This window comes from Lipotes vexillifer, unplaced genomic scaffold (genome assembly GCF_000442215.2).
Source record: "Lipotes vexillifer unplaced genomic scaffold, Lipotes_vexillifer_v1.1 scaffold35, whole genome shotgun sequence".
Classification (NCBI taxonomy): domain Eukaryota; kingdom Metazoa; phylum Chordata; class Mammalia; order Artiodactyla; family Lipotidae; genus Lipotes; species Lipotes vexillifer.
In genome coordinates, this window is record NW_006780561.1 from 501,243 (window position 1) to 517,691 (window position 16,449).

The following is a 16,449-nucleotide window of genomic DNA, read 5'->3' on the forward strand; positions in this document are numbered from 1 at the left end:
AGGAATACTGTCTCTTGATCTCTTTAATGCTAGTACTGTGTTCAGTATATGTGAGGCCCTCCAGAAGTAAGTGTTAAATAGGTGAATAAGTAAATTGGCACAGAGCTCCAAAATCCTGGTTTGCATCCTGCACTCTTGCTGCAACTTAGTCTTCATAGAAGATTAAATATCATACACCAGTGGAGGTAGTGTGTGTGTTTGTGTGTGTGTGTGTGTGTGTGTGTGTGTGTGTGTGTGTAATGGAGGTCTCTAAAGAGAACTGGGTCTGAGGATATAGGATAAACTCAAATTAGTGAATGGTTGAGTAAGAGATTTCCACACTCAGCATTTATCCTTCTACTTTGAGGAAGAAAACTAAAACCAAATCACAAGAAGCCTCACAGCAAAGCCCTCAACTCCGGTGGTTACATAGAAATGCACAAGATCCAGTTTCTGGTTTCCTGTTTCCTATTGTATTGTAGATAGGTTCTCTTGATTGTTAAATCCATGTAAAGTTTGTTACAAAGTGAAGCTTCAATGTCATCCTATTTTTTGTGATTTAGAATGGTGAACCAGGAAAAGAAACGGATGATGACAGAGATGCAAATAAGTCTGAGGTCAGCTTAGTGTTTGAAATTGCTCTGAAGCGAAATATGCCCGTCAGTTTTGAGGTATGTGTTCAGCAGAGATCTCCCATTTTTCCCTCCTTGCTCCTTATTATTTTAAATGAACGAACAAATAAGATTGACAAATAAAATTTCAGTATCCTGAAAGAATTAATGTGCTTCCTGACGTTGGAACTCTCTGTCATGAAATGGTACAAAAGCCCTGAGGAAATAGAACTTACGGATTCCTGCCAATTCTCTTTGCCTTTTCTGTATTAAGCCATTTGTGTACATGATATTTCACGTTTCATCATAAAATTTATTTGCTGAGTTTAAGATAATTTGTAGTAACCTATAAGACTTGGTGTTTTTGATAAGATCACATTGAAAATATTCAGTATAGTTAATATTTAGTGACATGTATATATTAATATCCAATTTCCTTTAAATTTATGGAGGCCAAAATATGTTTAAATTTAACCTTTACTAATAAGTCACCAAGAAGTCATTAAGCAGCTCTTTAGTTTACAGCTAGATAAATGTCACAAAATATTTTTAAAATTGTGTGACATTTAAAAGAGAAAAAATGTTAACTTGTTATAATACCTCCTTTATTAAGAGGTCACTAATTTTGCAACTCAAATATCTAGAAAATAGGCCAAACCCAGGAAGTAAGCTGAAACAGTTGATGAGTATCTATCTTCCTTCAAATTATGTGATGTTCACCAACTGGAAAGCTCCCACATTTTACTCTCACTGGCAGGATCTACTTACCTCGACTGGGAACCTGTTTGCTTTCTTAGACACAGTCCTAACAAGTTGGGTTATCTGATTTCTCAGTCCATAGAGATTAAAGGCAGCAAAATGAGGAAAGCAGGAAGAGGATGTACTTGAGGGCCTGTTGGTCCAGCAAGAAATGATAGGGAAAATATGGAAAACCTATCAAAAGTAATTGCATACAACTCAAAAGTCATTGGAAGATGGGGCCTTTTAAAGGCTACAGTGAAGAGGAACAGTTTTAAAAGTCTCAGATGTCCTTAGAGGCATCAATATAGTATAGTGTAGAATATCTGATGCTCATAATGATGATCTAATGTGAAAAATAAAAGGTTAAATATTTAGTCAGTAAAGTATATATGTATATTTTTTAATTGAGGAAGATGTCCATCAGAGTGGTTAAACAGTTTTGGTGTTTCAACTTGTAAACTTAAATTACTTGGAAAGTATGCTTATCATAAATTCCTTATCCCTAATAGTATTGGATTATTGAGATATTGTATGTTTTCCTAATTGGTATCCAATATTAGAAGACAGATTTTTAATATAATGTTCAATGGTAAACTATTTAAATAGGGTATTTTTGGCTTTTTTAGGTCAGACTTTCGAAGGAGGCTATAAAGCACTCAGGTTTTGAAAGGCATTTTTCCTCCAAAAACTGGTATAGTTTAAAAAGAGCACATTAATTCAGGATTTAGGAACATTTGTAGCAGACAGATTCATAATCCATTACTCTAGAAAGTTAGATATTTCTATGGCATATCTACTTACCTATTTAAGGTCATGTCACAGAGCGTAAACATTCCTTTTCGTAAAACAGCCTTTGAGGTCTCCATCAAAATTAGGTTATTTTTCATACATAACCTGTTTTTGAGAGGCTTCCACATGCAGGATGCTTTATGGGTTATAAAACTCCAATAAGACATAGTCCTGGCACTCCAGTAACTTACTCTTACAGAGAAGGATGTGTACACAGTTATATGCAAATTATCATTCTGGATGGCCTGTGTACCTAATGTAATATGGTATGTTTTATGTTCTTAATTTTCTGTTCCATAAGAAACAGGGTAACCATAATTAGAATTGCCTGTTTTAAGCTAGTAAAACACAATTTTGACCATGAATTGAATGTGTTTATTTAGATTTCTGTTTTTTCAAATTCAGTTCCTTAGGCATCATAAGTATCATAAATGAATAGCCCCTGTATAATGACTTCATAATAGCTTTATTGAAGGAATCTATGATTTTGGCATAATTCTTAATAATTTCAATCTTGATTATGATATGAATATTCAGAAAGATTCATGCCATAAGAACACATCTTAAGTGCCTGTACTGAATATTTTACTTACATTCAATAGGTTATTAAAGAAAGTGGACCACCACATATGAAAAGCTTTGTTACTCGGGTGTCAGTGGGAGAGTTCTCTGCAGAAGGAGAGGGAAATAGCAAAAAACTATCCAAGAAACGTGCTGCAACCACTGTCCTGCAGGAGCTTAAGAAACTTCCACCTCTTCCTGTGGTTGAAAAGCCAAAACTGTTTTTTAAAAAACGCCCTAAAACTATAGTAAAGGTAAGTGTGTGCTTGTGAACGTTAGTTTTACTAGGTAAACATTATAGTATTTGTAGCTGAAAGTTTTTTCATAGGCCAGGCACTTAAACCTGTGGGTTATAGACAGTCCCAAAATCAGGGTTGGACATGTGTCTATAAATGAATAACGATTCTGTTTTGCTTTTAGACACTTGTATACCTGTGTTTGTTCATGAAATAATAATACCTTAAATAGTTATAGTTTTTTATGGTTTAAAAAATACTTTCCCATTCATGATCACCTTTGGTAAAATTCTCATCATGATTCTGTAAGGCAGGTGTTACCCCTCATTTTACAAATAAGGTATTATGAGACATATTCAAAGAAATTTGCTCACTTGTATTCACCTATTGTGTGCAGCAGCCTGAACTACTGATCTGTAATCCAATGTTCTTTCTGCAGACCACACTGCTGTATGGTGACTGCTTAGGATTTCAGGACATGGTGGTTGGATGCAGAGTAATAATCATATGAGTAATCCTCACACTGATGACAGCAGAAACAGCCAGTAAATATAAAGCACTCAGTGTGCCAGACATGGTCCCAGCACTTCACATGCTTTATCTCATTTAATCCCCATAGCAGCCCTAGGAGGTCAGCGGGGCTATTTGGTTTCTATTCTTTCAGACATGAATACCGTGTCAAAGAGAGCACACAGCTTTTCAAGGTGTTGTAACTCTTTCTTTTACTGAATCAGATTTTATTTACGTTAACCAAAAAAAAAAAAAAAAAGGCAGAGGTCAGAGGAATGAGATGAATTAGCACTCAGCACAGAACGGTGCCTGCAGACACTCAGTGTGTGTGACGTGAATGGAGCGAGAGTTCTGCTCCCAGAGAAAGCCTTAAACTGCCAGCGCATCAGCGGCTAGCTCAGCCTCGCTTATTTAGCAGACTTCTCCAGAGTATCAAGGATGACAGAAGTGAGGTACATTTTATCTTTGATGGATTTCTTTTGTTTAGATCCTGCAATGGTACAATTGAAATATTTCTGTAGGTTTTATATTTTTGTACCTTTGCTTTATTTAAAAATACATGCATACATATTTACATAAATACCTGTATAAACAACTACATAAATACTTGTTCTTTTTAATGAATACTGTCATTATTTCACTGAGAGGCTGTAGATTATGCATTTCCTGAAATAGCATTCTACCGTTGTGCTGCAAGGTAGACTAAAAATAAATGCCAAATAGATCCACTCATCATGAGTCATAGTGCTTTTGAGGACTGGCTTTCATTTATATGCTCTAACCACATGGTCAGGGAGTAGGATATGGTTGTTAAGAAAATGGCCATCACAGTCAGAAAATGACCTTGGAGTGTGAATCCTTGTGACCTGAGCAAGTTACCTAACTTTTCTAACCTTTCACTTCTCTATTTATAAAGTAGGAATAATCATAGAACTTGCTTCACAGGATTGTTATGTGTTACTTGAAATAATACATAGAATGCGTTAGTCATTATTATTAAATATTTATTAACAATGCAAATAATAAGTACTCAATAAATATTAGCTATTGTTATTTTGTATCTAATTCTATTCACGTTTTATATGTGCATGAATGTATCCATGGTCTGTTCTCCTAAATCTTTATACATATAAAATCTATAGCTTCTCCATGATGGAAGAACAGTGCTCTGCATCAGAATGGCAATGCAAAACTGGTCACATTAACCTCCACCTAATCTGTTAAACTAAATCTAATCTTAATAAATTAAGAATAATAAGCCTTTAGTCTAGAAAAGATCTATCACTTTTTATAGTAGAATATAAATATAACTCTTGTTACTTTTAACCATAGCCATTAAAAGCAAGAGTACTGTTTAAATGTTATTCCACAAAGGGGGGAGAAACGTTTTGAATTTTAAAAATAATTTGCTGCTACTACCTCCAGTATATAAGCATGTTATTCTAGAACTTTCTTCCTATCCACCATTTAGATCTCAGCTTAAACTTGACTTCTTCAGGGATGCCTTCTCTGATCCTCCCCCAGTCCCAGATTTGGTTCGCCCCCTGCAATTTTCCTCACATACATCACACTTGGAGTTTCTTGTACCATATCTGTCTTATGTTAAAGTCTGTAGATATTCTCTGAAATGTAAGGTTATTTTGAGAAAGCAGCATGCATACAGTGAGTTGGAATCTAGAGAATTTTGAGTGTGATCAAGACCTTCCACTTACTGGGCCAGTAAGTGGATCAGCTTGGATAGCGTCTTGGTTTTCAGCATTTTAGTCACTTCCTTAAATGTCTTCTACATCTAGGGTCTACCATTCCTTATTATGCAATAGAAGTAGAGAAAATAGCTGTTGATGATTTACCTTGATTTTATTTAGAATAATGAAATTATCACATTGTCTCATTTGATCCTCTTAATCACTCTGTGACGTAGATATTATCCCCATTTTACAGATGAGGTTCTTGGTGTTTAAGAAACTTCCCTAAGATCACAGAGCAGAGTCTGGTTTCAGGTCCAGTCACATCTGATGCCAGTGCCCATTTGAAACTGGTTGGTTGTGAACTCCTTTTGGATTTTAATTTACTCTACAGAGTCACCTTGTTAAAATGTAATACTGCCCTGATGGTGTCTTTGGGTTTAGATTCTGTTCTTTAATGTAGCTTCTCTTCTATAAGATGAGGCCTCAAAGAAGGTTTTCTGATGTTGGAGATAAAGTTTTCTGAATAAGACTGTCCTTACTGGTTTGTAGAATGATAATCTAGACTGGTTTGTAGAATGATAATCTAAGACTTGCTATCCAAGGAATAACTTAATTTTCAAGGGTGCTAGTAGTTAATTTCAGTCAAGGGAAGAAACCAGCCATTCTTAATGTTCTCAGAACTCCGTTATTCTCTGATTGGATTTTTGCATCTGGTTCTTTGTCATTGGAATCTGTATCAACAACATCTTCGGAACCTACAGACATTCTTATAAAATAGGCAAATTAAACAGGAATAAAGACAGCATACCGTTGGAAGTACATGTTTATGTGACCATCTTCATGGACATCTTCCAGTGCGAGACCCAAGAACTTCCCTTTACCTTTTCATTGGCATTTCAATCTTAGACTTACGGGTTATTATCTGTATTTGTCTTTTCTCATCAGTCCGTCTTTACTTCCATTACAATATATATTTTTTTCATTTTCTTGGTATATAAGTAGAAGTAGAAACCAATATTTTATCAAAAGCTAAAATTTTCCTTTTCTTTCTTCTCCCCCTCTACCCAACTATTGTAGTATTCAAGTTCTCAGTCTTTTCCCTCTCTTACTGTCTCCTAGGCTGCTCTTCATACTTCTAGGGCTTCAATTCAGTCCTTACATTAGATGATTCCCAAATATTCTTCTGTGCTCGACACTGCCTTTTGGGCCTCTCACTTAATAGTTCACAGGCCCCTGAAACTCTGTCCAACACTCATCGCGTTCCCTTCTGAACCTCTTCCTCCTCCTGCGTATTCTTTATCGTTAGTGACTGGCATCCCCATCCAGCTGCTGAAACAGAATCCTGGAAGTCATTTTTAACATCTCTCCACCTCCTTGTATAGAGTCAATCATCAAGCCCTATTGATTGCATCACTTAAATATTTCCTAAGTTGGTCCATTTCTTTCCATTCCCTGCCACCCTTTTGTTCCAGCTCACATTCATGTCTTGCCTGAACTACTACAGGAGGTTTTTAATTGACCTTCTTCCTGCAAGTACTTTTGACATCAAAAGATCTTTCTAAAAGTGTTGTCTTTTAGAAATACTGATCAGATCATGTCATGCCTCTACTTAAAATCTTTTAGTAATTTCTCATTGTTCTTTGGGTAAAACCCCAAATCCCCAAAACATAATTTAAAAGAGCTTGCAGGATCGGACTTAGAGGCTGTACCTGCAGCACCAAGCTAGATGTGGTCGAGACTCAACAACTACAGGAAAAGCTAAGACTATATAGTGGCTCTTCTGTAGGTTTAGTGTAACATATATAAACTGTAACTTAGTGATTACCCTTGTCTCTAATACCTGTTTTAGAGTAAATTTTCACAGGTGGATATAAAGTGCTGACCGTATGACATGCAAACCTTCATTTCTAGGAATAATATATGAAGAAAGTTAGTTTGCATGCAGAAAAAAATATTTGATTTGCAAAGGTTTTTTTCTTTTTTTTTAAAACCTTTTAGAAGCCACTAAAAAGGCTATACATAAACTTAAAAAAAAGCTTTTATCAAGTTTTATTCATAAACATTTCCTTATATAAAGCATACTATTTGATATGATTTGATATATGTATACACTTGTGAAATCATGACCACAATCAAGACAATGAACCTATCCATTGCTCCCCAAAGTTTCCTCATTCCCCTTTGGAATCCCCCCACCTTCAATTACCAAGCAACCACTCTTTTTTTGACTGGCTTCATTCACTCGGTATAATAGTTTAGAACTTCATCCATGTTGTTACAGCTGTTAATTGTTGGTTCTGTTTTATTGCTAAGTAGTATTATATTGAATGGATATACCATAATTTGTTTATCCATTCACTCTTTGTTGGATATTTGGGATGCTTCTAATTTGGGGCTATTAAAAATAAAGCTGCTGTGAACATTTGTGTCTAAGTCTTCTGGGCATATGCTTTTTTTTCTCTTGGGTAAATACTTAGGAGTGGAGTGGTGTGGTCATTTAGTAGGTATACGACATTTTAAGAAACTGCCAATAGTTTTTCAAAGTGATTGAACCATTTTGTATTCTCAGCAGCCATGTGTGAGAATTCTAGTATCTGCACATCCTTTCTAACACACAGTATAGTTAAATTCCAGTTGTTCAAATACATGCATATTGATATCTCGTTTTGGTTCAGATTCCTCTAGTGACTAATGATAGAGCATTTTTTTGTATATACAGTAGCACATGAAGCTTGATGAAGTGTTGTTCAGATCTTTTGCTTGCTTAAAAATTTTTAAGTAATAATTTAAATAATAACAAATAATACATTTAAAATATAAATTTATTACGGAATTTTGAGAGGTCTTTATGCATTCTGGGTACAAGTTTTTTTTAATCAGATATGTGGTTTGCAAATATTTCTCCAAGCCTGTGGCTTGTCCTTTTTAAAGAACAGAAGTTACTAATTTTGACGAAGTTCAATTTATTATCGTTATTATTATTGAATGTGATTTTGCTGTTGTATCTAAGAAATTGTTACCTAACCAAACCAGAAAAATTTCCCCTATATTTTCTTCTGGAAGTTTTAGTTTTAGATATTACACTTAAGCCTATGAACCATTTTGAGTTAACTTTTGTGTGAGGTATGGATTGAAGTTTTGTTTTTATTCTACATGTGAATATCCAATTGTTCCAGTACCATTGGTTGAAAAGACTACCCTTTCTCCACTGAATGGCTTTTGCGCCTTTGTTGACCATATATGTGTGGAGGTACTTCTGGATGCTGTTCTGTTTCATTGATCTCTTTGTCTGTCTTTCTGCCAGTACCACACATACTGTCTTGATTACTATAGCATTATAATAAATCTTGAAATCAGGTAGTCTGATTCCTCCAACTTTGTTCTTTTTTCAAGGTTGGTTTGGTTATTTGTCCTTTGCATTTCCATATGAATTTTGAGTATTGGCTTATTAATTATTACCCAAAAAGAGCATGCTGAGGTTTTGATTGGGGTTGATAGATTGATTTTGATTGATTTGATTGATAGATCAGTTTGAAGAGAATCAACATCTTAAGAATATTGAGTCTGCTGATCCATTAACATGTGTGTCTGTCCACTTACTGAGATCTTATTTAATTTCACCAGCGTTTTGTAGTTTTAATGGGCTTTATATAAATTATATCATACTTTATATATTCTTCTATGCTTGCTTTTCTCACTTAACATGTTTTTCTTAAATTCATTCATCTTGATGTATGTAGCAATACTTAATTCATTTTCACTGTTATATGCCGTTCCATTGTATGAACATGCCATAATTTATTTTTTCTTTTATCGATGAATGTTCAGGTTATTTCCAGTTTTTCTTTTTTTGCTATTTCAAGTGATGCAGCTGTGGATATTCCCATACAAATAAATGAGCTAGCACATTTGGGTAACAGTTTTCTAGTTGAACAGGCTACTGAGGAGTGGGTTATTTATTGGCTTTACTAGACATTGCCAAATTGTTTTCCAGTTTATATTATGATCAGCACTGTGTAAGTTTTCGTTACTCCCCATCTTCACCAGTTGAGGCTGCTGGACTTCTTTTGCTAAATTGATAGGTATGAAATAGTATCTCACTGTGGTTTTAATATGCATTTTCTGAGTCTTAATGAGATGGATTATCTTTTTATATGTTTTTTTTCTTCTGTTAAATATCTGTTCATCTCATTTGCCCATTTTTCTTTTCTTTTTTTTCTTTTTAAAAAATTTTATTTATTTTTGGCTGCATTGGCTCTTAGTCGCGGCAGGTGGGATCTTCACTGAGGCATGCAGGATCTTTCATTGCGGTGCGTGGGCTCTTTGTTGTGGCACGTGGGCTTCTCTCTAGTTGTGGGCGTGGGCTTCTCTAGTTGTGGTGTGTGGGCTCCAGAGCAAGTGGGCTCTATAGTTTGCCGCACACGAGCTCTCTAGTTGAGGCATGCAAGCTCAGTAGTTGTGGCGTGTGGGCTTAGTTGACCCATGGCATGTGGGATCTTAGTTCTCCGGCCAGGGATCGAGTGCACGTCCCCTGCATTTGGCAGGTGGATCCTTTACCACTGGACCACCAGGGAAGTCCTGCCCATTTTTATTTTAACACTTTTTTTTTTTTTGGCCACACCTCATGGCTTGGGGGATCTTAGTTCCCCCACCAGGGATAGAACCCAGGCCCTTGGCAGTGAAAGCAGAGTCCTAACCACTGGACCACCAGGGAGTTCCCCATTTTTATTTTAGATTGTCTTTTTCTTAATACTTTTTAGGAGTTTTAAAAAATATATTTTGGATACTGGATATATCTTTTTTTAACTTATCTGTATTTCAGATATCTCTTCCCAGTTCATGGCTTGTCTTCTTACATACTTTTTGGTGTTTTTTTGATGAATAGAAGTCGTGAAGCAACTCCTGCTGTATTAAAGAGTTTAAAAGGATAGTTGACCAACTTATCAGTAATCCTTCTGAGCCCTAAATCCTATAGAAGCCTAGTTTCAGGTCCATTTTCTAATTTTCCTTTATAAGTTTTCATTTATTTCAGACAGAGTTTTGGGGTGCAGGGGAGGAGGTGAGAGCCATGGTTTCTTTAAGGACCTAATAACAAGTTTTAAAAGCAGGTCTTATGTTTTGAACATTTTTCTTAAATTTTTTTAGGCTGGACCAGAATATGGTCAAGGAATGAACCCCATTAGCCGCCTGGCTCAAATTCAACAGGCCAAAAAGGAGAAGGAGCCAGATTACGTTTTGCTTTCGGAAAGAGGGGTGCCTCGGCGCCGGGAATTTGTGATGCAGGTATGTCCAACTCTTATATTAAAAGAGTTTCTTAACTATTGAAAAAATGTAGAACTCCTGAAGCTGGAATAGAGATACGGTGGAAAAGAAAACTAGGAATTAATAGTAGAAGGTAAAACTGTTTACACTTAAAGTGTTCATTCCCTCCAGGCCCATCTACCAACTTGGTTGAAACATTCAGGTGTCAAGGACGTGTTAGAATAGATAGTAGGAGTTTCTAAGGGGCTGTGAGCTCACACAGAGTTCATCACTGAGAATGCCTATCTGTAACTTAATGTGTTGCAATTTGCAGCTGGAGTCTATTAACTACTGGGAATAAAAGACAGATGGAATTAGAAACAAAATTTAGAAGGGTGGACGTAGTATGTGGAACAGGGCCAAGAGCATGGGCTTTTGGGTTATTAGATAAATTAGGAAAAGGGAGCTAGCCGGCTACCTTACTGTGGTGAGGACTGAGGGACCCCAAATTGCTGAGAGACTTAACTGCTGCGTTGTGAAGCCAAGAAAATTGAAGAATGGTTGCTGGTGTATTGGTCGATGGGTGGGGACTGAGAATGAGGCGGAAGGCCTAAAATGCCCTCCTTCGTTTTAAATCCTATACCTGTCCACCTTCACTTGCCAAGTCAAGCTCCGGTATCACAGAAACTTCATTTTTATTATGAAAATTTCAAACATATCCAAAGGTGGATGTATTTAATAGTATGCTTTAAAAAATAGTATAATGGAAGAGTATAATGGCATCTTGGGGAATATGCCCATCATCCAAAGCCAACAATTAAGATTTCTGCTGTACTTGGCTTTGGCTATCAGTTTTTCTTTCCTCCCTTCCTCCCACCCTCCTTTCCTTCTTTTCCTGAAGTATTTTAAAGCTACTTTCTAACCACATGTCATTTTAGCCTGCATACTTAGTGTGTATCTCTAAAACATATGGAAGTTTTTCTTACATTTTCTTACATTAGGCATGGTTCATTAGAATCATCTCACGCCCAGTCTGTGTTGAAATTGTCATTGTCCCAACTGTTTCTGTTAAAATAGGCTTGTCAGAGAACCTTTTTCCAGTCAAACCTGTGGCTCTCATTTTTAATAAAACCCAGTTACAATCAACAGATGTTAATTAAGTGCTGACCCATGGCAAACGTTCTGGACTCAAATAGTGTATCTCATGTTGATTAACTTTCATGCATGTCTAAATTTTACCTTCCTTCCTAATTTGTAATCCCCACGTTTCTTTATCTCACAGTACCCAATATGGCAGTATGTATGTAGTAGGACCTTCGTAAACCTGTGAGGTATATTTGTTGCCTGCCTGACTGAGAGCTAGTATGTTAGGCTTTTGTTGGCGATATAAACTTATGATGTAGTTACAGGTAAACCACGGTTGGGAACTTAGATATCCAGAGAGGGGGAATTCTTCTGTGGTTTGTGAACACATTATTGTCTGGATGTCACTGGGACCCGCAACAGTGTGGTTCCAGTATTTTCACTTTGTTAAACATGTGCGCCGTTTTTCTTTTTACATTCTTGACTTTAAAGAATTATAGAAAATATTCTTTGAACTCCAAAACTTGAGGGGGAAGAAAAAATCCCCTACATTTTAGACCTGTGTCAGGAATAAAAGCTGGCTTTGACTTTATTAAACAATTAGAGTATATTGAGTACCCCTTTTGAAAGAGGAATTTAGAATATCTTAGGCGAGCTTCCATTGTATGGGTATTCATAAACATTCTAGTCAAACAGGAACATTTGGCTGTACTTTTAAATGTTTTCACACTGAATTCATATTGTTTTTTCCTTCTTCTGAAAGCCCCAGTGGATTCATTACAGTATTGCAGCAACTTCATCAAAGTAAAGGCTTTTGTATAAACTACTTAAACAATGTTATCATTCATTATAATTGAATCGTTATAATTGAATGTGGAAGTAAACTATCTAAAGATAATGTGCTCATATTTATCTATCACCAGAAAATCCCCACAAACAAATGCGTGTTATGAAATGGATGTAGTTACTTTTATTGATTACTAGGTAAAGGAGGATCTCTGGTGACATTATTTGGAATTTAGGTCCAGAGAAAATTTCTTAAAGTTTTTTTTTTTTTTGGAGAGGCATATTTTAATTTTTCAAGAGAAAATAACGATAACTAAATTGTATATCAGCACGTTCTGTTATTATGTGTCGTATGATGTTAATTTTTCTACCTGTAATTAAGATCTCCAGATTTTTAAAAATATATGTAAAGGAAATTTCATTTGTGACTCAGTGAAAGATAATTAAGTTTTTGGTAAATGCTATTCTAGAATTTTTTTGTTGGTTGTTTGAGGACTTGAGTAATTAAAAAAATTTTTTTTAAATAGTATCTTGGGTTTTTTTGTTTGTTTGTTTTTTGTTTGTTTGTTTGTTTTTGTGCTGTGTGGCATGTGGGATCTTAGTTCCCTGACCAGGGATCAAACCCGTGACCCCTGCAATGGAAGCGTGGAGTCTTAACCACTGGACTGCCAGGAAGTCCAGATGACTTGATTAATTTAAATGATTTGTTTAAAGACAAAAAAATCTGTCTGTCTTAAATTTATTGCATAGCAAAATAATTGAGCTTCTTTGCAGAAAAATTAACATTTTAATGTAAAAGTCTTACAATAGTTATAAAATTTGTGAGCTTTGTAGGAAGATGACTTTTGGAAGTTTACTTACATACTTACTTGACTTTTATAATGCAGTGATTTCTTTTTCTTGAGTGACCACTGTGAGTGCTGGCAGGGAATCAAAGTCCTTTAGCACAGTGGTCTTTTTCAATAGTAACAAATAACTCTGGGGTAACCAACTACTCACAAGCTGTTGAACCATGCAACTGTAAAAACTGTGTCAGACAAGGGGTGGGTGAATGGGAAGAATGAATCTGGAAGCACCTGTTCTGGAAATAAGTCTTGAGGTGTCAGAGTAGGTCAGACGGAAGGCCAGCAGACATAGATTTAAGGTGAATGCTGTGATGGGAACCCCATGGCCCAAGAGCAGGAAGCTGGAGCCAGAGGGCCTCAGGCCTGGGCAGGTAAATGAGATTTAGGGATGAAGCAGCAGCAGATTTGAATGAGAATGACAAGACGTATATAGCTTGTGAAAACAGATGAAACATCTTTCGCTGCTCAGTTATCTTCTGCTGCCATTTACTTTGCCAAGTCTTGTGACCCTCAGAGCAGTAGAGGAAGCTTCTGACGTAGCTGGCCTAGTCTTTTAGCTATAGCGTGCATTCCAGCAGCAACACAGGGTCTGGTGAAGCTGGGGGACAAACCAAGCACTGGAAAAAGCAACAGGTAGCAGAGGCTGGCTCTAGCCAGGGACTCAGGGACACACAGGGCCTTGATACATCTGGTCAGGTGCAGGCCAACAGATGTGGGAGGCGTGTGTGTTCACCCAGCTCCAAGGATATGCCGTGAACAGCACTAGATCAGTGCTTCTGAGTGGGGTCCATAGGCTACTTGCTGATTTGTCATAATGTGGTGGTTTCTGGTTTCAGGAGAAGAAGCAATGAAATGTTTCAAAAACATTGCACAGATCTGAACTATAAGATTTGTGATAGTTGTTACAGAGGTTCTATAATGAGTACATTTTCGGTGTCTCATATACTGCAAGAAGTATGTCATTTAGTTCATCTTGAGTTATATTCTGTTTAGAGAGTGCAGTTCTTTGTCATATAATTTGGACATTATTTATAATTGTTAAGTTGTTTTTAAGCACTGTGTTGCATATCCCTAATTCCTTAAAAGGAGCTGGTTCACTGAAGCTTAAAAGTAGTGATGGAAATAGTAATACAAATAAAAATCTCAATAATGGTGTAAGAATAAATGGCAAACAGTACACATGTGTGGATACCAGATGGAAATCTATATGTTCTGACACAAGTGAAATAACAAATGTTATGATTACACACAAAAACCAAAAAAGAAAAATATGTGTAGAATTATCATACATTGCATCTGAAAACTAGTTTTAGTTGTATCACGTAGCCATTCATTGCTAGTACCCAGTATAGTGTCATTGTGAAATTTTATTAAAGTGACATGAAGCTATTGAAGTTTTCTAATTTTTTTTAAACAAATTGCAGTGACATTTGATAAAACAATTCAAAATTTCAGATCTAGATTGCCTGTTCAGCTTTCTTGCTCACTTTTCGGCTGTTTTCTTTTTTAAAAAATTGATTTATAGGAATCTATTATATATTCTGGAAATGTGAGCCTTTTGCGGTTATATGGCATTTCAAATATCTTCTCTTGTGCTGTGACTTGACTCTTTTCCTTTTTTAATGATACTTTTTGAGGAATAGAAGTCATTCATTTTAAGGCAGTCAAGTTTATCTCTCTTCTCCCTGATGTTAATTTTATAATAAGTCTAGACACCCCGAAGAATAATGCCCCCACCTTGTTCTTCCTCAAAAGGATCTTGGCTGTTCTTTGCACCTTGCATTTCCATGTAAATTTTGGAATCAGCTCGTCAAATATTGTAAAAATATGTGTGGAATTTTGATGGGAATTTATTGAATTTATAGGTCAATTTGAAAAAATTGATATTATTATAATATTGAGTCTTCAATGCATGAGAATGGCATACCTCTTTTAGGTTTATCTTAATATTTCTCAATAATGTGTATTGTTTTATGTGTAAAGATTTTAAACATCATAGGTATTAGATTTTTGTTTAATATAAATTGTATCTTTTAATATTTTCCATTGTCTACTTAATTGTTGATGGAATGTACAAGGGCAGTTGGCTTTTGTATACTGTCTTTTATACAAGAACTTGTACTTTCATAAATTCTTACAATTTACCCATACATTTTCTTGGATTTCCTCTGTAAATATTATTTCTGCAAGTAATGACAGTTTGTTCTTACACTTCTAATTCTTAAACCTTTTATTTCGCTTGCCTTATTGCTAGCTATGTCCAGGGTTTTCAGTAAAATGTTAAATACTAGTAAAACTGGAGGGCATTTTTGTCTTGTTTCTAATTTCAGAACTTCAACATTAAGTATAATGTTTGCTGAGGTTTGAGTTCTCTTCCTTCCCTAGTTGCTAAGAGTTTTTATCATGAATGAATGTTGAGTTTTAGCAAATGCTTTTGCTTCATTTATTAGGGTGATCATATGATTTGTCTCCTCAACTGATTAATATAGCAGATTCCATTGATTTTGTTTGAGTTTCGAATGTTAGACTTATCTTGCATTTTTGGAATAAACCTAACGTAGTCACAATTTTTCTTCTTTTTAATATTCCTTTGTTCAATGTACTATTATATGGTTTAAACTAGCATTTATGTTCGTGAGTGAAACTGGTCTGTAAAATTTTTTTCTTATACTTGTTGGATTTTGGAACCAAAGTGATGCCTCACTGAATAATTGGGGACTGATTCCTCTTTTTTTATTCTTGGATGAATTTTTGTAAGATTAGCATTATTCTTCCTTAAATGTTGAGTGGAACTTGCCGGAGAAGCTCTCAGAAGTTTTCTTTGTGGAAAAGTTTTTAATTGTGGTTTTAATTTCTTTAGTAGTTACAGATCTGTATAGCTAAGAGTTTATTCTGTGCTAGTTTTGGTAATTTGTATTGTCTAGGAATTTTTCCATTTTATGTAAATGGTCAAAAAATGTTAGCTGAAATATTCAGTATCCTTTATTATTTTGTAATGCTACAGAAGCTATAGTAATCTCCCATTTTCATTCTTATTTGTGTCTTATTTTTTCGTGATCAGTATTACCTTTGGTTTATCATTTTATTAGTCTTTTCAGGGAACCAACTTTAAGCTTTTTGAACTTCTCTGTTGTACTTTGTTTTATATTTCCTTAATTTCTGCTCTTGTCTTTATTTTTCTATTTTCTTTGGGTTTATTTTGCTGTTAATAACTTTTTTGAGATGGATGGTTAGCTTATTACTTTTCTGCCTTTCTCTAAGCTTTTTTTTTTTTTTTTTCGGTACGCGGGCCTCTCACTGCTGTGGCCTCTTCCGTTGCGGACGGAGCCCAGGCTCCGGACGCGCAGGCTCAGCGGCCATGGCTCACGGGCCCAGCCGC

General features: G+C 35.6%; 1 protein-coding gene across 1 annotated transcript in view; it reads left to right on the top strand.

The window, feature by feature from the left end:
- Positions 1-16,449, top strand: part of STAU2 (staufen double-stranded RNA binding protein 2) — a 300,448-nt gene that overhangs the window by 82,256 nt on the left and 201,743 nt on the right. Inside the window, exons 7-9 of the mRNA XM_007453718.1 lie at positions 543-650; positions 2,723-2,935; positions 10,261-10,398. Coding sequence (XP_007453780.1) covers positions 543-650; positions 2,723-2,935; positions 10,261-10,398 — 459 coding nt within the window. The remainder of the gene's footprint in view (positions 1-542; positions 651-2,722; positions 2,936-10,260; positions 10,399-16,449) is intronic.